Genomic DNA, 23,575 nt, shown 5'->3' with positions numbered 1-23,575 from the left:
TTTCTACATATTTAATATGGATTTTCAATAAGAGTGTGTGATTTTCCGTACTTGTCAATGGAAGTGATTCTTACAATTACAATTGAGTTATATGAGTTTGTGGTGTGTTATATTATTAAAATGTTTTAAATTTCGAAATGTAAATTGTAAAAAATAAATGTTCATTTTATTTTTTAATTTCAATATTTATAATTTGTCTTTTCTCATACGAATATATGATCAATTACATGCATATTGATATCTTCGAAAGTTTATTCACGTATATATTTCATGTTCACCAATTAATATCTTCATGGTCATTTGCAATATAATAAATGGTCATTTATATAATATATAATAGATAGATGATCATTTCTATATTGAGTTACTTTAGTCATATCATGTCGATTGTCATACTCATTCGTGTTCATTGTACAAATGAAAATTGGTTCATTTCAACACAAATTCTTGTTTAAATCCAATAGCTTATATATTTTAGCTATTAGGTAAGATATAAATTGTGGATATAATGAGTTAGACACACAATAGCAAGAAAAAAACTGAAGACGACAAAAAGAGGGAAATCAAGAAGGCATGGAGTCGCCAAACACCATGAACCAATAATATCCACGAGCTTGAATTTTTTGAATTTGGATCAAGAAGTTTATCGTGTTTGTTATTATGTGTGGCGTTATATTAATATGCAATATTTCAATTTTTGATGATACACAAATTCACTTAGTTTTGATTTTTTAAGAAGAAAACAATCCTTTTTCTTTTCCCTTGAGCACTACGTATTGTAACCAAATCCTTCAAAAATAAATATCTAGTAATATAGCTAGTGCCTATTATACATACAATGGTCATACCAAAAAAGAAATTTGTTTAACAAAAAACTAAATGTCCATAATAACTTAAAGTTGTAATTTGGCATTGCCATTTTAAAACAATTGTCAATTATAAATCTCCAGCTAGAGATGGCAACGGGTCGGATCTGGACCGGATCCGACTGGATCCAGATCCAGATCCGTTTTTGTACCCGGGATCCAGATCCGATCCGGATCCGCGGGGTATGAAAAAGAGGGATCCATATCCATATCCGTTGGATCCTACGGATCCGGGTCCAAAACGGATCTTAAACGGATCTTTTCCATTTCACCTATTTAAAATACCAAACTAAGTGTTTTTTAAAAAATGTAACACTAAGTTAAAGTATCACTAAACCACAAGTTATAGTAAACAATTACACTAAGATTAAGTCATTAAGTTACATATTAAAATGAAAAAAAAAAACGAAAAAAAAACACGCAAAATGTAACTCCGTAAAAGTCAGTAGCACTAAAGGAGTAATGGGAATAGCAAATAGTATGAGCCTAAGTTAAAAAATATAATAATTAAAAAAAAATGGGTAAACGGATATGGATACGGGTATTTTAGTTAGACCCGTATCCAGATCCGTTATTATAGCACAGGATCCGGATCCGACCCGGATCCGTCGGGTCCAAAATTTTAAGATCCATATCCGTGAAAACGGATATGGATCCACGGATCCGGGTCGGATACAGATCCATTGCCATCCCTATCTCCAGCCGATTGGAAAAGAAATCGCAATTAAGATCCCATCATCCTTAAATAAATTTTACATGTGACATTTTGTTCATTTATAAAAAACAATTTATTCATTTTTACTTTGATACATGTTCATCTATTACATATTACAAAAGGCGAAACCAAAAGGGACACTTGGCAACATGTTGTTATAAATTTCCCGTCCAATGATACTTGCTAAAAAAACTTCCACAATAATCCTTTCGTTAAAAAATTATAACTTTTTTGAAAAAGGATTGTATCGGATTTATAACATTCTCTTTACATCATATAAAACCAAACTTTCTAAAATATTAAATTGTTCAATATAATTTTTATATGTGGCTATTTATTAAATTGTTCAATATGATTTTATACGTGGCCTCAAAAAAAAAATGTTTCTAATAATTATTGAACAGCCGTGCATCTATTGCACAGGGTTTAACCTAGTTTTCCATATAGATAAATGTTTGTTCATAATTAAAAACACATATGTTCAAGGACTAATGATTTCTTAAAAATACTTTTCAAGCGTTAATGAACCATTTTTATAACCCTCATTTGAACAAACAAATGTTTTAATCTATATTGAATAATCTATTCGTCTCTTACTCTTCCCAACTCTAACTTCAATTCCTTTTCTAATTAAATTGTAACACCCCAATAATTCTCTCTTAAAACCTGTGAGAACCCTGAACAATATTCAAGAGAATTACTGGCGTGCTATCGCCACGTGTTCAAACGTTAAGACTTTATCAGAAAATAGCAGCGGAAAAACTAAATCAGTTATAAATAAGTTTCAAAACCAACGAATGAAACCAAATTAAGTCATACAACTTTGAACCATTAAGGCCCTTATTCAAAACCCAATAAAAGTAGTAAGTGATTAAATTCAGTGTTCAAATAAATTCAAACCCAAAAGAAATAGTGTCGAATAAAATCGAATTAAAATAAATTCAAACTTGCAAAAGAAATAAAATGCATACAACCAACTCTCTAATCAAGATCCCACAACCCTGATGAATGCTGCATGTGTAAGAACCTGTGGTAATTCTGCTCCCCAATATTACAAGTGTAAAAATTGGATCGTCACAGGGTCATTGAAAGGCAAAGGCCATGACCAAAGAAAGACACACAAAGCACACAATCAGCAAAGCTGAGTACATACAAGCTGCAAAATAAATTAAGAAATCCATAACATGCTACTAATAATCAATCATCATGCATCATTAAATTATAGACTCAACACACGACTCAACTATTTATATTACTAAGACTCCATTAATTAATAATAGGTAAATCATTATTTTTATTCATTGGATTACGCAATAGACAAGGTTGTTCAACCCATGCTCCATTTGGAACATCAATAAAAGAAAAACCCCATGCCTCCTTTCGGAAACATCAATAAACATCTAACGACCACGGGCGCGACTCCGTGACCGTAGTTAGTATGCACCAACCCCACTCCTAACTCCTAACTCCTAGTTTTGAAAAATATTTGAAATAAGAGACTCGTAGATCAGACGGCCTCGAGAAAAGTACACGGCTATAATACCCCATGTACCCCAACCCCTGATTGTCATTACTCCAGAAGTGCACCAATCCAGAGTTTTATTACTCATCCATCTTGCACTTTACGTGATTTACAGGTTTAAACTTGGTGATGACTCATATGCATAACAATACAATCAATCCAATATCAATTCAATCAAGTAAAACAACTTTTCAATTTCAATTCTTGATTTATTAGTGGCAAGCAAAATTTATTATTTATTCCTTTACTACCACGGTGTATAAACACCTTGAGTGCATAAGGCACCCCAAAACCTCAACCTCATCTTAGAAGACTTAAATTCTTCCTTTACTCATCCTACTTGCATAATCATGAATGAGTAATAAATTAATCATTACACCAATCATATACCTTTGCCTCTAAGCGCACCTTGCATAATTAGAGCACAAATAATACTTGCAATATAAAATAGTGCACGTCATACGAAATTCACAATGTATAACCAAATAATTTAACTCAGTCATCCCTATACATGATACTAAGTTCTCGATCCATCGTCCTTAAACATGCACCTAAAAGAAAGGTTTCGTAACTTGTACGTACCTTGAGCAAACGAATTGGTATGCCACTTTACTAACTAGAAATCACCTTCAATAAACTCCTCTCCTAAGCCAAATAATAACATCTCAATCAATACCCAATTAATCAAATTTACATCAATACTAACTTACTTTAAAACCTTCAAAATCCAAATCAAACAACACTTTAAAATCTTCCCTTTAGTTAAAATTAAAGGCTTATATATAGTTCTTTAAATTTTTCTTCATAAAAACCTTAAAATACACTCTTATACATGAAATTACAACAAGTTCAAAGTCTAATAAAAATCTGAAAATTATATAAAAACCCCTAAAAATCTCCCTTTATAATGGGTGATTAAACCCTCTTTATAAAACATCAAAAGTAGTACTTAGAAACTATTTCCAACACTTAAAACTTCAATAAAAACATATATTTATGCTTAATTAACTTTAAACATAATTAATTTTATTAATCAAACTCAAGGATAATATTTTAATTATAAAAAAACTTCGTTAAAATAAAAAATTGCCCGAAAATCATATTTAGAGGCTGAATTTGGCCACGAGAGGGTGGTACTCACTACCAAAGGTAGTTAGTCTTTCTTAAAACGTTGTTTCCACATGGAAAACACTACTTTTTCATCAAAATCTGATGATTTCAGAATCTGATCGGGATTAAAACGGGATTAATATTAACGAACGAAAATCTAAAAATTAAAACACGAATCTATGTGTTCAAAATAATCTGGAATTAAGTTAAACTAATCAGTAGTTATAATTAATCACAAAAATTTCAAAACATCATTACTATAAAAGCCCTAAATCAATTGTTCATAAAAACCCTAAAATTATGATTTTCAATAAATTGAAACCCTAGGTTTATAATTCATAAAATATGAAATATATAACATAAATATAATCTGAAATTTATAATCTTTATACCATTAAAATATAATTTGATCCTAAAAATATAATCTTTATACTAAAATCAAAACCCAAAACAATTAAATTAACATTAAGCAAAATAATGAAACAAAAGAGGATGGAAATAAGACTAACCTTTTTGTGTGGGAAATTTTTGGAGATTCATGGGGTATTTATAGGAGAGAATTATTGTAGGGTAAAAAGAAAGATTGGACCTCATAAAAATAATGGGTCAATTAAGTAAACAAATGGGTTAGGCTTGTGTGATTGGACATAAATTGTAGAATAAAGGTGCATAAAATAATTTGTTCAAATAATTTTCGACCCAGATTAATAATTTGAAACTTTTGAAATTAAATTATGAAAAATAGCAAATAAATATTATAAATAAAATAAATTTTCATTTATGAAATATTTACAAATACGGGGGTTTACATAAATACATATTAATTTTACATTTCATAAGCTTTTGCATCAAATTTAAACTATTTAACCATTAACTCGGACTAACTTGATTCTTCAAAAGCAATATCATCCATTTTTCCAACCGAATAAAATACAAATAAAATAATGTTACAAATAAACAAAAATAGTAACAAAAATGTTCAATTACAATAATACATTTGATCATTAATAGGTTTTACAATGACCAATCATCAATACATAGAATATCAATAACAAAACTACACATGATCAAATTTTAAAATTTTAACATATAATATTACCAAAAACAAAGTTGTATACACATATGATTATTTATCACTTTAAAATGAACATAAATCAATTAATATATTACTAATAGAAGTGCATATGATAAAACATATATGATTATTTAGCATTATAGACCTAATAAAAAAGACAACAAAAAAGGAAATAAAATAAAAGTGTCTACAAAAGTCTATGCAATTCTCAAACACAAATTAATAAAATAAATTACAAGTATCAACAACCTTAAAATGTTCATCATCATAAGTGCTAGCAAAACTATGAAAATTAGAATATACCAAAAGATAATTTTAATTTCTCTTAAGCGAACAAGTAAAATAGATCAAATAACACATAATCAAAACTGCAAATAATACATTGAGTAACAAAATTACTTTATATAAACTACATAAATTAAATCAAATAACAAAATGAAAAAAAAGAGATATAAATAAATAGAACTTTCCCAAAAAACAGAGAATAATTGAGAAACAAAAATAAACAAATTAAGATCATATTAACTCAAATTGATGAAAAAATGATTGAGTCTACCACTCGAATTCCAGATGAAAATACAATTTCACAACCACGATCGAAATTCGTAGAAGAAAAAATAGCCATTGATGCGCAACAATCAGTATAAAAAATCAGAGAAAATAACCTGAAAAAGTAGTTGAAATAAAATCAAATCAATATAAGAGAAAATTAAAACAACAACAAGAGAAACAATGTAGGTATTAAAATCAAATGAAGATCAATTAAGGAGAAAGAAAATATGGGTTAAAAATCATATATACATGGCTTGAGTAATACGCCAAAAAAGAAATTAGGGGGGGGGGGGGGAAGGAAACTAATAACAAAAGAAAAAAGGACTTCACCAAAAAAAAAGGGGGAAAATAACACATCAGTGGTTAGATTGGGGGAGTGTAGGTAGAATAACCTACACCCGCTATCAAACAACTTAGTTTTTTTTTTTTTTTTTTTTTTTTTTTTTTTTTTTTTTTTTTTGGGGGGGGGGGGGGGGGTGTAGGAAGAACACCCTACCCTGTAGGGTAAAAGTTGCACTTTTCATGACGATAGTCCAAAAATGAGTAAAATTGATTTTCTTGGCCCACAACTTTAATTAAAATCTAATTTGGTTAAATAGGTCTTGAGATATTCTTACCAACAATATATAATAAGCCCAATTCTAATTTAAAACGAAGAAGATATGAGTAAAATACTAAAACACGACCTAAAACTGACACCCTTGATCTCAAATGGCCATCTTTCCAACGATGTATCCTATGCCTTATTCCGAGTTACGAATCAAAAGTTATGGAAGTATTAAAATCGCATAAAATATGACAAAAGTGCCGCGCCATGACGCATCACTGCATTGCACCGTGTCACAACACATTGTACCGTGTAAAGATACACATTTTGTTTCTGCATTACACATATTCTTTGTGCGACACCTCATTTTCCCTCCTCTAGCCTATAAATACGACCCTAAATTCAGGTTTTCGGAGAGGACACAACAAAATATGAGCCAAAACAACCTAATCATCATTTTCAAGCAATTCGAAATCCATTTGCAATACTTGGAGTTCTACTCATTAACCTATGCATAAAAGGTTGAATTTATGAGTGGTTGGACAAATCTATACTTGGTTTTTACATAATTTATATTTTTATTAAATTTACCAAAAAATTATTCATGCTGTAATAATTTAAATTAGCACGTGCAAAGTAAGTAATTCATTTATTTAATTGCTTATTTTATTTAATTTGCTAGCTAGTATCATGATAGAATTTTTAGGATTTATTATTTTCATGCTTATGATTTAATTTGTGCTAATTAACAAAATAATGACGTTGCTTCGAATATTTTTTGTCATGTTTTTTTTTTATCTATTTTGTCACCCTTTTGCATGTTTAATCAATAATATGTAATTAAAAAATCACTCATACTAGCATAAATTGGACGAGCAGTTTAGGTTTCCTATCTTGCGAATTTAATAAGTGATCACGATATTTAGGAAAAATTGGCCGCAACAACACCAACTATGACAGAGGTGCTTGTAACCAGGGGTGGAGCCACCGGGGGGGGGGGGGGGGGTTGGTGGAGGCCCGGCCCCCATGGCCCAACAGGTAGTATGTATATTTTGTAGGCTGGCCCCCATAAGAAGCTAATAGCTAGTAAATATCTAGTTAATATACCATGTTGCCAATGATAGCTCAGTTGGTAGTTTCAGTTGGTATAGTGAGATAGAGGTTGACTCCCCACTCAAGTATTTTTTTAAAATTTTTTTTGTTAACTTTATCAAATCTTGGCCTCCTTAGACTTTTATTCTTGACTTCGCCCATACGTGTAGCAGCACAACCTTTTGAGGGTGCACTCAACATCACAAACTATGTATTTGGGTGCACATAACAACATAAATGACATTCGCAGAATTTAGATTTCTTATGAAAGTGAAATTTTAAATATTTTTAATGTTATTTTGTTTAAATAAATTTTTGTTTAATTCCATTTTACTTGATTTTCCATCTCATGTAATTAAGTAACCATTAAATTGAATTATTTCAAAAAGTTTTCGCCATTATTTTCTTCTTGTGTTTCTTTTATTAATTTTTTTACAGCTCATGTGATGATTGACAGATTGACTTAGTTTCTATTCCATTATAGTTAATTTTTTCCTTTGAATTATTCTCTATCAACCTCCACAATTCAAGTGTTGTACATCAAAAACAAGAAAATCAATTTGGCATATCCTAAATTTTAATCCAATTCTAAAATTATTTTTTGAATTAAGTATTTAAAATCATTTTGTGGGGTTTGGTATTAGAAAGTTACCTGTGTATCCTGAAATCTTATAGAATAAAGGTATTCAAATGATTTTTTTTTTAATTTATCAATTTAGTATTTAACTAAGTGGAAAGGGAAAGGAAACTAAGTCAATCATGTAAGATCGATATTAGAAAAAGTAATTGGAGAAGCGAACAAATTAAAATAATAGCACATGTTTTTTTTTTTGAAGGAATCCACTTAATAAAATGGTGGAGGCTAATAAATTTTTAAATGAAAAAAATAAATCAAAGGTAAGTGTAGGGAATATTTCAAGCATTATGATCCCAAACTTGAACCCCACTGTGATCATACACTAAAGTACGGTGGCGTTCCAAAGGAAAAGAAAAGAGAGCAAAAGAGAGTCGCCAACAAGTTTTAGGAACTTGTAAACCAAAAGACGATCCAAAAGGACCATCAACTACTCCATAAGGTCTTGAACCAAACAGGGTCCGGGGATGAGGGTACGAATCCAATCTACAAAAGAAAGGACCCGCCCTATAAAGTAGGCCTCTACTTTGTTCTGCTCGTATTCATGTGCGCTTTTCGAATAACATACAAACATTATATTAATCCTAACCTGTTTAATCTATGTTGGTTGAAATTAATGCACAAATAATACTATTATTGGCGATCACTTGAGTTAAAATCACATTAGCCTAAACCAAATTATTAATTATCTTATTAAGCGTGATTTCAAGTACAAATTCCCTTTAACAAGCATAAAAGGTGTGATCAAACAATAACAATAAAATATATCAAGCAACATAAGGATAAATCAATAATAATAATGATGATAATAGCATGATAAGGCATAATAAAGCTTAATAATAATAGCAAGATCCTAGGCATGATACTAACAAGATTAATAACCAATCCTAGCATGTCACTAAGCAATAAAGATCAAAGCTTTAAACCTAACATGGTACTAACATGATATTATGATATTTAGAAAGGATTAAAGGCACCCTAAACATGACATTAGAAAGCATAAAATAACATCCTAACATGATACTAGGAATTAAACATTAATTAACATGCTTTCTACATTGAAAGAGAGTAATAAGATTACATACTTTGAAGCCTCATACCTCTTTCTAATAACAAAATACACAAGTTAGTAAACTTCAATGAAAATAATAAATCAAAAAATTAAATTAAATAATTGAAAGAAAGAGTTAAAAAGTTTAGACTTGATTTGGGACCAAACCCTCAGAAATTATCAACCTTTCACGTCTAGGGCGAAGGCAACTTCGAACTTGGTTAGGTGTTTCAAGATCTTGTGTATGCGGTATTGTGTTTAAAAGGTTGGTTTAGAAAGGGAGAGAGAAAGAATTAAGCTATATTGCTTAGAGAGAGAATAGAGAGAATTAATGATGAGAGTTGATAGTTGATAATAGTTGATGAATGAAAACAGAGGTTCGGGACCCTATTTATAAGAAAATAGTAAGGAAAATCATAGAATTTGATAAGGAATAAAACTCCACTCTGTCGCTAACAAATCGACCTTGTCGCCAAGAATTTATCTTGTCGCCAGGCGACAGAAACAGTTTTTGCGGATTTTGTTTTTATCATATCTTTTGATCTAGGAGTCCAAATAAGTCATATAATATGTCGTTGGAAAGCTCTTGAAGTCTAATTTCTAATGCAATTAGAATCAGATTAAAATCTTTTGTATATAAAAAGATATGGCCGAAATAGTATGACGGTGTCAGTTTTTGATAGAGTTTTGTATATCTTTCATATCTTTTTCGTTATAGCTCGGATTTAATATTATAATATATCATTGGAAAGATAATTTCAAGATCTATCCAACCATATAAAATTTGGATAAACACAATGAGGCACGAAAATAATATCTGACTATCTTTGAACATCTTTAAATCCGAATAGAATTAGGAAAGTTTTAAAAAAGGAAAGTTTATATTCAAATCAAATTCCATGATCTTATCTTTTCAAAAAAGGATAATTAAGATATTTTAGAAACTTATAGAAGATTCTAATCAATCCTAATTAGTTTAGGAATAGGATTAAACCTTTGGACCCTCCACATGATCATTGGGTCGTAGGTAAAATCCGGTTTGGGCCCAATTTAGTATTTTGGCCATAACTTCCTCATTATTCATCGGAATTGGGCTTATAATATATCGTTGGAAAGGTCTTTTCAAGCCCCATCCAACTACACCATTATTGGACCCTTATCATGGACCAAAATAAACTGAGATGGACGTTTTTATAAAATAGAGTGGGTTTTCAAAAACAGAAAGAAGGATTTTAATAAAAACTAACCGCAACACTTGACTTTTCACACTTTCACCTCATTCGACTATGGTTCGACGTGAAAGACGTTCATCACTGGGTTTGGTTTTGGGGATACACAAATGGGTGTCTACAGTAAGGTATTTTAGATAATATTTAAACAATTATATAAAATAATAAATATTTGGATCAAAAAATATAAAATAATAAAGATTCCATGTTTTTCCATGAAACCTTAGTTCATTAGTGTCATTTATGCTAATATGTGCACCCAATTACATAGTTTGTGTTGTAGACCGCACCATTAAAAGGTTGTGCTGCTACACGCACCTTTATCATAGTTGGTGTTGTTGCGGCCAATTTTTCCTGATAATTAGAATTTGTTGTGCATTAAATAATCAATCAATAACTAAGTATATTAGTTTGGATCTAATTTAATATGGTTTGTATGCCTTTTGAATCGCAAAGAGTACTTTTCACAATAATAATCAAGTTGAGGCCAACACGTACGGGAGAATTTAACTTACTTGACTCAACTTCGTACCATCATATGATCCCCGATCCTTCATGTGTGGTTTGTGACCATATGAAGTTAATTATATCATGGATTATGAATGGGGTGTAACCTTCAAGGATCAGATCGTTATTGCTTTTTATCCCTTTTGTAGTTACCTTTAATGATCCATGCATGAACAAGTTCCTTAAAAACTTGTTGGTGACTCTCTACTTACTTTTCTTTTTTCTTTTTTTTTTTTTTTTTTTTTTTTTTTGGTTTTAATTTGTCCCTAATCATTGTATGTCAAATCCGACTTCCGATGATAATATTGCCAAGCATATTCACACCATGTTTAAATAGGCAAGCTTCGAATAATGATTACAATAGGCGACACACTTGAAAAGGTAGACGATCTACTTGACCTAATAGCTAGCTTACAACCATAGAATACTTGCAAACATGGAAGACCACATAAAGACGACCAACTTAAAAAGGTAGATGACATACGCGACCTTTTTCAAGCAACTTAGTTTGTAAAGGTAGATGACCTACTTGACCTCATAACTAATTGCAAGCAAAGAATGCTTGCAAAGGAGGACGACCATATGGGAGGAAGCCAACTTGAAACAATGGATAACTTTGCCTTATAGCTACTTTGCAAGAAAGGAATTATTTCAAAGGAAGATGGCCACATAGTAAAAGGCTAGGCCCACTTAAGAAGGTAGATGGGCTACTTGGCCTTAGAGCTATTTTCTAAGCAAGGAATGATTGCAAAGGAAGTAGGCCACATGGTAGGTGTCCCACTTGAAAATGTGAATGACTTACACGGCCTTATAGGTATGCAAAGATAGACGACCATATAGTAAGAGGCCAAATTGAAAGGGTTAACGACTAATTTAACTTGGCCTTATAGCTAGATTGCAAGTAAGAAATGCTTGCAAATAAGGGCAACCACGTGGTAGGCGACCGCACTTGAAAAGGTGTCTGAGATAATCTTACTTATTACTATTTTACAAGAAAGGAATGCTTGTAAAGATGGAAGGCATAACCTACTTAACATTATAGCTATATTACAAGCAAGGAATGCTTGCAAAAAAGGACGCCTACATGAAAAGATTCTACCTTACAAACAATTACGAAACAAACCTTTAATTGTAAAAATTCGTTATAAAAAAGGAAACTAATACATTTATTAGCCAAAATATTTTCAAAATATTACTCCCACAAAGTTTGATATCTCATAATTAATTTAGAAAAAACTAGAAAGAATGGCCAGTTCATCCATTGAATTAACATCTACATGGCTTGGAAAGTTACTATTGCAAGAAGTGGAAAATTTAGCAGCAGTTTCAGGCAAAGTTGAAGAACTTCAAAGCGAGTTTGAATGGATGCAATGTTTTCTATATGATGTAGATGAGAAGCAGAACAAAAATGCCTTACTTCGCAAATGGGTATCTGATATCAAAGATTTAGCATTCAAAGCTGAAGATCTTATAGAGACTTACATACTACATATTGAGCATAAACCACATAATCATGCCTTTTTCGGTTGGGATGGCCTTAAATGGTTAGCTTGTTGTTGGAAGAATGTTAAGCCTCTACACAATATTGGGTCGGATATTGATGTTCTTAATGCTAAGATATCAAAGATGACTTCGAGGTTACAAGCATATGGCATACAGGGCTCCTATAGTATGTACAACAATTCCTCCCTTGTTGCAAATAGAAAATTACTCGCCGAGGAAAGGCGAACCTATCCTCATGTTGGTGATAAAGAAACAGTCGGTCTTGATAAAAGCGTATCAAAATTGATGGATACATTAACAAGAGATGCTCAACACATCGTTGTGGTTGTTTTTGGAATGGGTGGCATTGGAAAAACTACTCTTGCAAGGGAGGTTTTCAAACATAGAAAGATAAAGGTGATTCTAAACTTCTACCTTATTTTACCAATCTAATTAATTTAATTTGGGTTGTGCTATATATTTGTTATATCTTTAGTCTAATTCTAATTGAGCTATCTTATTCTAATTTGAAATTATAATTGGTATAACCTAAATTTGAAATTTGTTGTCATTAGATCTTTAAGTCTACTTTCCAACCCAATCGAAATTTAATTAGGTCAAAAATTTTTGTGAATTTGATATGGTCGTTTGAGTGCAAGGGTACGATGTCGGTTTTGGGCCAAGTTTTTTTGCTCATATCTTCTTCTTTTTATATTGGAATAAGACATATGATATATCGTTAAAAAGTTTATTTCAAGGCCTATTAAACTAAATTAGATTTACATAAAATTTATGAGGCCAAAATTTTAGTTTTGCTTGGTTTTGGGCTATGGTTAGAAAAAGAGAAAATTGAGTTATGGTTTGTGGGCTAGGAAAAGGGTTTGAATGGATGTTTGGGCTAGAATAGAATTGGATAAGGTGGATTGAAATAGAAATGGGATAAGACTTTAAGAAATGCTTAATCTTGATGCGCAACCTGGCCAATTGCCAGTAAAAGGTCATTCATCACCGAGTTGGGATTTAGGGAGACATTTTTAGGTGTCTACAAGTATAAGAATTATATAATTGTGTGATGCATGTCATGTTGAATTATCCAATTCATCTCAATAAGTACTAAAATTTATTTGACATTTTAATCTAGAACTTGATTTTTTACTGTTCCCTCGCTAAATCAAAGGAGCTTTATTAGAGTTTCGAACATTGCATAACTACACAACATCCAACACATTTAATATCTATATGCAAATAGTATTAATAAAATATCACGTAAACAAGCATATGGCATAAAGGTCACTAATAATAATGCTTCTCAAAGGGCTAGTCATACCAAGCTCACTTGTTAAATCCTTAGTTATTAGAAAACTTAGAGTATACCATCTTACAATATTATGGTATCATTTACTTATTTAATGACATATTTATAATACGGTTTTTTCACCATATACCCATGAGTTTTTTGTTTATACACCATATACCCATAATTATTTTTTAAATTCATCATATACCCTCGAGTTTTCACAAAAATACACCATGCACCCTTGATGACTAATGATTGTAAATTTCGTTAGTTATTGGGGTTAATAGTGACTCGAAATCACCTTAAAATCATTCTCCTACCCCCAAAACCATCCACATTCCATTTTCCTACCCTAAAACCACCCAAATTTTCTATTTTCATCCTCAAAAATCAATCATAAGGATATGATTATGGGGATTTGGAGTGGTTTCGGGGGTTGAAGAAAAAGGAGATGAGTGGTTTCAAGATAGGGGTAGAGATATCTAAGGTGGTTTCGATGAATTATTAACTAAATTCCACTCGTATTGTTGTCATTAGGGGTATATGGTGAATTTTTGTAATAACTCAAACTTGAAAAATTTTAGGGGTATATGGCGAATAAACAAAAACTTAGGGGTATATGATGAAAAAACCGTTTATAATATTGCCATGATATTCACTCCAAAAGACATAAGCCCTATTTTTTAGGATTTTAGAGTTGCAAGTATGAAAATTTACCCATAGAGATGGAGTTATTAGGTCATGGACATTTGCTTTAAGTATTATATACTAGATAAATCTTTTAGAGACGGATGGAGCTGGAGTATATACTTATACTAATTACATATCTCAGTTATACTTATACTTTGTGATATATGTCTTCACAGGATCATTTTGATGGTTGTGCTTGGGCATATGTATCTCAACAGCCTCAACTGAAAGCCGTCTGTAAGGATATTGCCGATCAGCTCATCACAAACCATGAAGAGAAGAAGTTGGTTAAGGAATTAGAAGATACAGAACTACATGAAAAGCTTTGTGATTTGCTACAAAAGAAGAATTACCTGGTTATTCTTGATGACATTTGGTACAGTAGAGATTGGAATTGCCTTAAATCTGCTTTTCCAATTACTCACTCTTCTCATGGTAGCAAATTATTGATTACAACGCGCAATCCTCAAATATTTTCTAGCCTTGATCATGCTGATATAGTTTCCTATTATCAAGTTGAGGTTCTAAATCAAGAAATGAGTAGGCATCTTTTTGAAAAAAAGACAAACATCAATAAAGAATTTAAAGATGATCCAGGTATGTCTTCTAATTCAACTAATTATCATGTAAACATCGAAAATTTAGAAATTTAGGGTCTATTTGTTTTCATTTTTATTTTATAATAATAGTTAAAAAAGTACTTAGTATTAAGTTTTGAGAGAATTAGTTCAAGAAAAATATATAGAAAAGAAAATTTAGATAAAATATTTTCTTTTTTAAAGGTTCAAATAAATATTTATAAATTAATCTTTGATTTTACATTTTAGTAAGTTTTTATATTTAATTTTTTCATATTTCAATTATAATAATGGTTTTCATTTTAAAAATGTAAGTCATATGACATGTACAAAGAAATTTAAATATAACAAGTACATGATAATTGAATCAAATAAAACATCCCTTACGCAAAACTACAATCATTGTTGCAAACATACATTTTTCATACATTCTTTCACATAGTCTCCTCCGACGAGAGAGCCGGGACTATTGATTTGTTGCAGTCGTGAAGAAATTTTTCATATGATTCGTCTAATTGTAATTGAAAGATAAACCTCTTTTTCAATATTGCACAAATATTTACCCATGAAACAAGTCTATAGCAATCCATCAAACAAAAAACAAATCATCCCTCAAAAGAGAGAGAACACCCCTATATTTTAAAGGAGAAATATTCTCTTAAGAAAGAAGAAAAACCCTTTCTTTTAAGAAAAAAGGTCCTTTACTCCTTCTTACAAGAGGGAGAGTTAATTATTAACAATATAAAACAAACAAAAAATAATGAGACAAAGTAAACAAGAAACAAAGATTAGGGCTTTTCACCGGTAAAATCCGATGAAAGTCCCTTCAAAATTCAACAATAGAGGCTAGTGTTTTAGAGAGAGTATTAATTATAAGGTTAAAATAATAATGTTTTAGTTAATATAATGGAGTTTCATATAAATAATGTTGAATAAAAATGAAGTAAAATTTGTTTAATCTACCACCATAAGAATTAGCTTGCCCGCTTTTAACTACACCCTTTATTCGTTTTTTTAAAAATATTTGCATTACTTTAACCACATATTTTCCGAGAAATGACTTTGACCATTAACATCTTTGATGGTCTGTTAGTAAAATTTGTAATTTTTTTTAAATAGACATTATAACTAATTCAATAATCACAATAACATTTTTTTCATTATAAAATAAGAGTTAAGTTAAAAAAAAGTATGTAAATAGTGCATAAGTTAAAATGATATAAATATTAAATAATAAATAGCTAGGGTGGTTAACGGCTTAACGCGTGCATATCTAGCCATGTTTAGAGAGACTTTTAGTTGTTAGCAACATAATCAAGCAAAATAATTTAAACAAATATTTTTATGGGTATAAATGCCCGCACATTTTCTTAAGAGGTAAAAAAAAAGGCAATAATGGGTAAAAAAATGGCAATAAGGACAAATAAGTAATTAAACATTTTAGAGGCTATATTTTCCAAACACCATTTGTAACACTTAAACGGTTAAATCACACAAGGAAAAGCTGATAGGTTGTCCTACACCTGTCAAAAATAAATTCCTAACAAAATCAACTAACAATGTAGTAGGGTAAGTAGGGTCGAATCCACAGAGAGCTGACTATTTAATCTAACTTCTAAGAATTTTGTGAAACTAAACTATGTCATAAAATCTATTACATAATTTAAGAGTACGTGAACGAGGAGACTCCAACACCTCATTCCTCAGCTCTCATACATTCATTTTTTTTTAATTAAAACCAATGACTATCTAACCCACTACTTTATTTATATATTTATTTTTAACTTTTAAATACAAAATTCAATAACTACCCATCCTTTTTTTCCTTCTCCAAGGGACTACTTCATAACATTTCACTTTGTGTTATTTTTTGTTGTACATAGTATAATATATGTCATGTATTTAGCATGGTATAGTTCCTTTATCAAAAATTCAGCATTGCACTCAAAATTTTTACTTATAAATACAAAAAATCAATAACTACCCATCCTACTATTTTTTTTTTAATTTTTTCAAGGGACTACTTCTAACATTTCACTTTGTGTTATTTTTATTTTTTTTTGCACATAGTATAATATATGTCATGTATTAGCACAGGTATACAGTTCCTTTATCAAAAATTTACCATAGCACTCAAAATTCCCAACCCTTCAATTATACACATTTTTTAGGGACTACCCTTTAAACAACTACAACTTCTCTACTCATCCAAGCGAAAAATGTGCAGCACGCTTTTTGCGTGACTGGCCTCACCGAATAATTGCTTGCAAAAGATCACAGTAACACCTAAAACACTGATAGAATAACCCCCTATGACACTAATCGAGTAACCTCTATAACACTGAACAGGTAGCCTCTATAGCTTTGACAAAGTAAACCATAAAATAGTTGGTCATATTGTGTGGCTGCCGACATATAAGAGTAAGACCCTATTCTTTTGATCTTCTAAGCTGAGCAGAGAACATCAGATTTTAGCAAAGCAGAGCAGGTGTCAACAGAATTAACAAGTGTCAGCATATTACTAATACTCAGTAGAGCATAACTAAGTAGGGTTCAGCAGAGTAGACCAGACCACAAGTCCACAACAGACTAAAGCTGCTCAAAAGAACAAGGTCTAAGTTAAAACATCAAAATCAACTTCTAGTATTTTGAAAATATATTTTTCCTTATATTATGTATTTAATAATTTTCTAATATAATATATATCTCTTGCATTTTGCACGGGTACACTCTAGTTTGGGTAAAAAGATATTCTAAATTAAGAATAAGAATAAAACAATTAATAAAAAGATCTAGGGTTATGGTTCACCATATTTATAGTTCTAAATCTATCAAATATCAATAACAATTCAATTAATTAATTATCTAGACCAATTGCTAAGCCTACGGTCGGGTCTTAACGCTCTTAATTCAACATATGTAGTACGGTCACTAACATAATCAGAATTACTAATTGTAGGTAAGCCTCTAAAAGTAAGAGTTTTCGATTCAAACTCTTATTAACAATAATTAATCAAACAATTTATCAGGTGCAATTTTAACAATAAAACACTATCAATTAGAGAAACCAATAATAAAAAAAAAAAATCAATACATCAATCAAGATTCATTATATAAACATAGATTCCTAAGTCCTAGAAATAAACTACTCAAGCATGAAATAAATAATTAAAACTAAATCTAATAAAGAAAGCATAATTAAAAGTAAAAAAAATAAAATTACCTCTATAAATTAAAGTAACAAATTCAAGGACAAATCCATGGAGGAATCCATGGAGTTGTCCATGAAAAACTAGGGCTAGAGAGAAAAGTACAACGAACGTAAAATAATAAAAAGAATAAGGGAAAATATTAATCCCTTGGAGTATTTATAAAAACCTAAATTCTAATCCAAATATAAATAAAAAAATATAAATTACATAATTTATATTTTTATTAGACGATAGACGGTGACGTGTCACAAATAAGATCGACATAATCGAGGGACGAGTGAAGGGTGTGTAGCGACTAAGCCTCGTGGGCTGCTTAGGCTGCTCGTGCACTCACCATATCGTGCGGCCGCAGGCTTGGCTGCGGGCTGGCAGTAGCAACGGAGCCTCGATTGGGCGCGGGGTATAGTCGCAGGCTACATAGCTCGGATCAAAACGGCCATAAATTTTGTTTAAGATATCTTCTCTGAGCATGTGACCTATCATTGGAAAGCTCTTCAAGTATAGTTTCCAACACAATTTTAATCGCTTCAATCCAATTAGTAGAACTTAAGTTATGATCAAAAGAGTGACCAAAGGTCTGTTTTGACACTTTGTAAACCATCGTTTTTCTTTGTTTTAAACTCAAATTCATTTCCGTAAGATGCATAGTGACCCTTGTGAATTCTATATTCATTACTCATGCACATAATAATCAAAGTCATCATCCACAAACATGGGATCTCGGATTAATAAACTTAATTCATCAGCTTCCATTTAAGTATCATCTGAATCAACTCCAAACACTTCGAAAGCGTCCAAATGACTATGAAATCACCTGAAACATTAAGAAAAACACAAACGAAGCGTAATAGAGCACAAAATGGATAACTTATGTATTTTTGACCTAAAAAGCAACAAAAGACCCAAAAAGTAACTATAAAACTAGCATAAACGTGCCTATAAATCTTATATAAATGTCATTCATCAAAAGCTTAGATGTAATTAACATCATATCAATAGGGGCATATATATATATATATATATATATATATATATATATATATATATATATATATATATATATATATATATATATATATATATATATATATATATATATATATATATATTTGAAATAGGGGCATATATATAAACAAACACTTTAAGGATACAATTATCCTCACAATATTCATAAGTGTTTTCCCACATTTTTTAAAATGTAGTAATGGAGGGGGGAGTAATGTTCTAGCATGTCTTGCGTGCGCTTGGCCACACCATGTGGCCACTTATAAAAGTAAAAAGTAACCTCTATAACACTGACCAATGAATCCCTATAATATTACACTAACCCCTATAATATAACGCTAAAGAAGTAACCCTTGTAACGCTGATTGAGTAAATTCTATATTACTAACGAAGTAACCCCCATACTGCCTGGCCACTAGCCACATAAGAATTTTTGTATTTCAAAAGATTAGAAAAATGTTCATTAAATATAAATAAAATCTATAAATATCTCTAAAGTAAAACCCATTTCAAAGGTATTTAACTTCCCGTATTTGAAATATAATTTTTTTTTATGATTCTATAAATATATATCCCGTGCATTGCACGGGTACACTCTAGTAGGTTCCAATAGTTTAGTAAGGTCTTCAATAAGTTCAATCATGTCTAATAAGTTCTAATTATTTCAATTTAAGTATAATAAATATTAAATGCAGTCATATTAATTGTACCATTATATTTTATTTAGTACTATTTTTTTTTAAAAAAAAAAATTCTTATATAGAAATTAAGTATTTTATTCTGATATATTCATCATCGTTAAAAATTAGATAGATTAATTTACATGGTTTTCGATTAAAATAGTTATTTTTTTTATGAATTTAACATGTTATAATTAAAAAAATAATTATTATAATAGTTATAGTAATTAATAATAATGATGATAATAATGATGAATTTCAATTAGGTCTAATAAGTTCCAATAAGTTTTAATAACTTCATTCCAATCTAATAAATTCAACAACATCTAATAAGTTTCAATAAATTTAATCAGGTCGAATAAGTATTAATAACTTCAATAATTAATGTCTAATAAGTTCATATAAGTACAAATAAGTTTTGGTCCGATAAAGTGATAAGACTACACTCTAACTCTTATGTAATTGGTATTATGAAAATTGAAAATTATATCATCATAATACGATTAATGTTTTTCTATATTTGCAAAGTCAAGCGTAGCTCGGGGATAATCACTAGTTATATACATAGTGATATTATTCTTTCAATTACGACTCTGTTAGCTTCACGTTATTTTTGTTGAATTGAAATTATTTTTAATGAGATAATACTTTTACTAAACTTAAATTAAGTTTACTGAACTGAAATTAATTTTACTAAAATGAAATTATTTTTGCTGAACTAAAATTGTTTTTACTGATTCTCTATTATATTTCTTCATTAAATTTACTGATTTTTAAAGAACTAAACTTATTTTTACTGAATTAAAATTATATTTACTAAATTGAAATTATTTTTACTAGATATTATTTTTTTTAAGGTGAAGTGAGAAGGACCTAAATTTGAGTCATTTATTCATCTCCCTAAACTTTAATCACTAATTGTTATATGTTATGGCTATTCACATGTGTGAGTATGTGACCATTATCATTTCACATATAAGCAGTTAATTAGATAATAAGGGTTATATAAAGCAACGAGCGAATGAGGTTACATTTATGGAGGTGGGGTTAATCTACTAAGAAAATGGGGTTACTCACATAAACAAGGGAATATTTATAATGAAGAGGGGTTTTGAGTGATAAATTTCACTTTTCCAAACTAACCCTTTTCACGATTTTTTTTGTTTTAAAAACAAAAATACCACCCTAAATTAAACCCAACATAAGGTGTCACTTGCACTAAGCTCACAAGCACTCGCACTAAAACTCACAAATGCTGCCCCAATCTATAACTCCTTAGTGATTCAATTACAACACTCAAATTAACTTAATAACGGTCTCTCAAAAAGCTATGTGAGGGACAATGTAACTCCTAACAAGATGTAGGGCTTTTCAAATGATCTCTCAAAATATGCATGAAAAACTTCAAGCTCAAAACTAGAATGGTATTTGTGTTTTATAGTCCTTGGGAGATATATCATTTTGTGACCTAGAAGATTATATCTTAGGTGAAGATACTTTCCACAATGCATCACTTGCACAATGAAAAATATATCACCTTAAATAGAACAAGAATAATATCTTAGAATATATGCGAAATAATTTATACCTTAATATTACAAACACATATTCTCTTAGTCGACAAATATTCTGAAGCTTAATATATGTTAAGTCCAGATTAGGAAAAACAAAAAGTTCTGATAAAAATAAGGTGAATTTAATCAAACAGGGCCTAAGAATTGCCTAATTTTGATCATTTCAATTGTTTCTATGGCTTTTAGACCAAGAAATGGACCAAAGGAAGGTGGACCTTAGGGAAAAGATGCTACACCATTGTAATGGTCATCCCTTAGCTATTGCTGTGTTGGGGGGAATTTTGGCAATGAAGAAATCGGTGGACGAATGGGTTTCAGTCTCTAATAACCTCTCTTATCACCTACAAGGAGATGAATCATATAGTAACGTGTATGAAGTATTGGCTATGAGCTACTATGAACTACCATATCATATGAAGCCGTGCTTCCTTCATTTGGGAAACTTTCCGGAAGATTTTGATATTCCTGTGGAAAAACTTTATCACATGTGGATAGCAGAAGGGATTATATCATCAACCCAAGATAGTGTTAAAGTTAACCGATCACTAGAAGACATTTCTGAATATTACATAAAGGAGCTAGTGCAAAAAAATATGGTTCAAGTTAAGAGTAGGGATTCATATGGAAAGATCAGAACATGTTGTCTTCATGATCTTATGCGAGATAAGTGTATAGAGATGAATGAAGAAGAGGATTTTCTTCAAATATTTGATAATAGAGCATGTAAAAGAGAAGACCCAATTGCTTCCCAAAATGCACCAAGTGAGAGCCTTCGTCGCATGACACTTTATGTTGATCAACAAGTATCTTTGCCTCTACCAAATTCGTTGCCTGGTAAAGTGCCACCTCTTCGTTCACTCTTGTTCTTCCCTTCAAAAGATGGAATTAAACAAGACTGTAAAGGGATAGTAAATAGTATTTGTGCAGACTTTAAATTGCTCCGAACTGTTGTCAAAGAACTCCCTAAAAATTTGGTAGAGTTAGGATTTTGGTATTGTTTATTACCAGATGATCCTATGCCAGTTCTTGAAAACTTTCCTAAGCTTCAGAAACTTGCATTGCATATTTGCTACAAAGGAAAAAGTTTAGTTTGCTCTGAGAAAGGCTTTCCTGAGCTCACCTATTTGTTTATTGATGGCTTATTCTTCTTAGAATCATGGTTTGTTGGAAAGGGAGGTCTTCCAAAGTTGAAGAAAGTTGAAATTTACAACACTAAGTTGAAAATGCTTCCAGATCTTCAATCACACGTTGATATTGCATGCAAGCCTTGTGTGAATGGGATTGAAAAGTATGGTACTTGCCCGTACAATGTTAAAGATAAGTAGTGATGGTGAGCTGGCAAAAGGAAATGACTTGGACGTGCGATGCATTATTGTTGAAGCCTATCTATAAAACATTTATAACAAACTTTCTAGATTTTAGAAATTCCGTTGTAACTAATTAGTTCTATTATTGCAGCTCAATTGTATAAATAACAAGTAACTCACCTATTTTCATTCATTCAAAAAAATTGTAAAAAGCTCTCATATATTATGAGCTCGATCAAATTCTTTCTCAATAAAATGATTGAGCTAAAGCTTACTGTTTTTTATTTGAGATGAACTATTACGTACAAGAGGGGGGTGAACTGTAGTAGCTTCCTATAAGGACATTTCTTGCAAAATAAAATAGAGAGCTTAAAGGAACGTTAAAGCACATAGCGAGATTTACAAGACAACCCTCTAGGGATTTTCCTAAACCAAACTATCCACTATAATAGACTAAAAACAATCCTAATTATAACCAATTATTGTAGAACCTAAAAACGTCTCCCCAAACTAAAGCCCAATGACGAAACAACGATCATTGCGTAATTTGGTTCAGTTTAATTTGCATGACAAATTTAAGAATTATTTGAATAGTCCCTTTTTCTAGCTCACTATCATTTCCTAAGTCATTTTAACTATTTCAATAACCCAAACACTTTTCTTAGCCCAATTTCATCTTTTCATAACTGCAATCCCGAAACTAAGCAAATCTGATTTCTGTGCCTCTTAATTTTTATCCAAATCTGCAATAGTTGGATATCCCTTGAAAATAATATTTCCAATGATACATCATAATCCCAATTCCAATTTGAAATGAAAAAGATATGATTAATATACTAAACTCGATTCA

General features: G+C 30.6%; 1 protein-coding gene across 1 annotated transcript; it reads left to right on the top strand.

Annotated features, from left to right (window-relative positions):
* Positions 1-12,145: 12,145 nt before the first annotated feature.
* On the top strand, positions 12,146-22,752 carry LOC145612539 (putative disease resistance protein At1g50180). The gene is made up of 3 exons (XM_081667891.1): positions 12,146-12,799; positions 14,546-14,970; positions 21,624-22,752. The coding sequence occupies exons 1-3, from the start codon at positions 12,146-12,148 to the stop codon at positions 22,741-22,743; spliced, it is 2,199 nt and encodes a 732-aa protein (XP_081524017.1). The 3' UTR covers positions 22,744-22,752.
* Positions 22,753-23,575: the final 823 nt, after the last annotated feature.

Source organism: Chenopodium album, chromosome 24, assembly GCF_948465745.1.
Source record: "Chenopodium album chromosome 24, dcCheAlbu1.1, whole genome shotgun sequence".
NCBI lineage: Eukaryota > Viridiplantae > Streptophyta > Magnoliopsida > Caryophyllales > Amaranthaceae > Chenopodium > Chenopodium album.
This window is presented reverse-complemented; position numbering and strand designations above follow the sequence as displayed.

What these genes read in the sequence shown, in the direction of transcription:
- LOC145612539 (XM_081667891.1), top strand. Translation starts at nt 12,146, where the DNA reads ATGGCCAGTTCATCCATTGAATTAACATCTACATGGCTTGGAAAGTTA. An exon ending in TCAAACATAGAAAGATAAAG is followed by an intron (nt 12,800 to 14,545) that starts GTGATTCTAAAC and finishes ATGTCTTCACAG; the next exon opens with GATCATTTTGATGGTTGTGC. An exon ending in TTTAAAGATGATCCAGGTAT is followed by an intron (nt 14,971 to 21,623) that starts GTCTTCTAATTC and finishes AATGGACCAAAG; the next exon opens with GAAGGTGGACCTTAGGGAAA.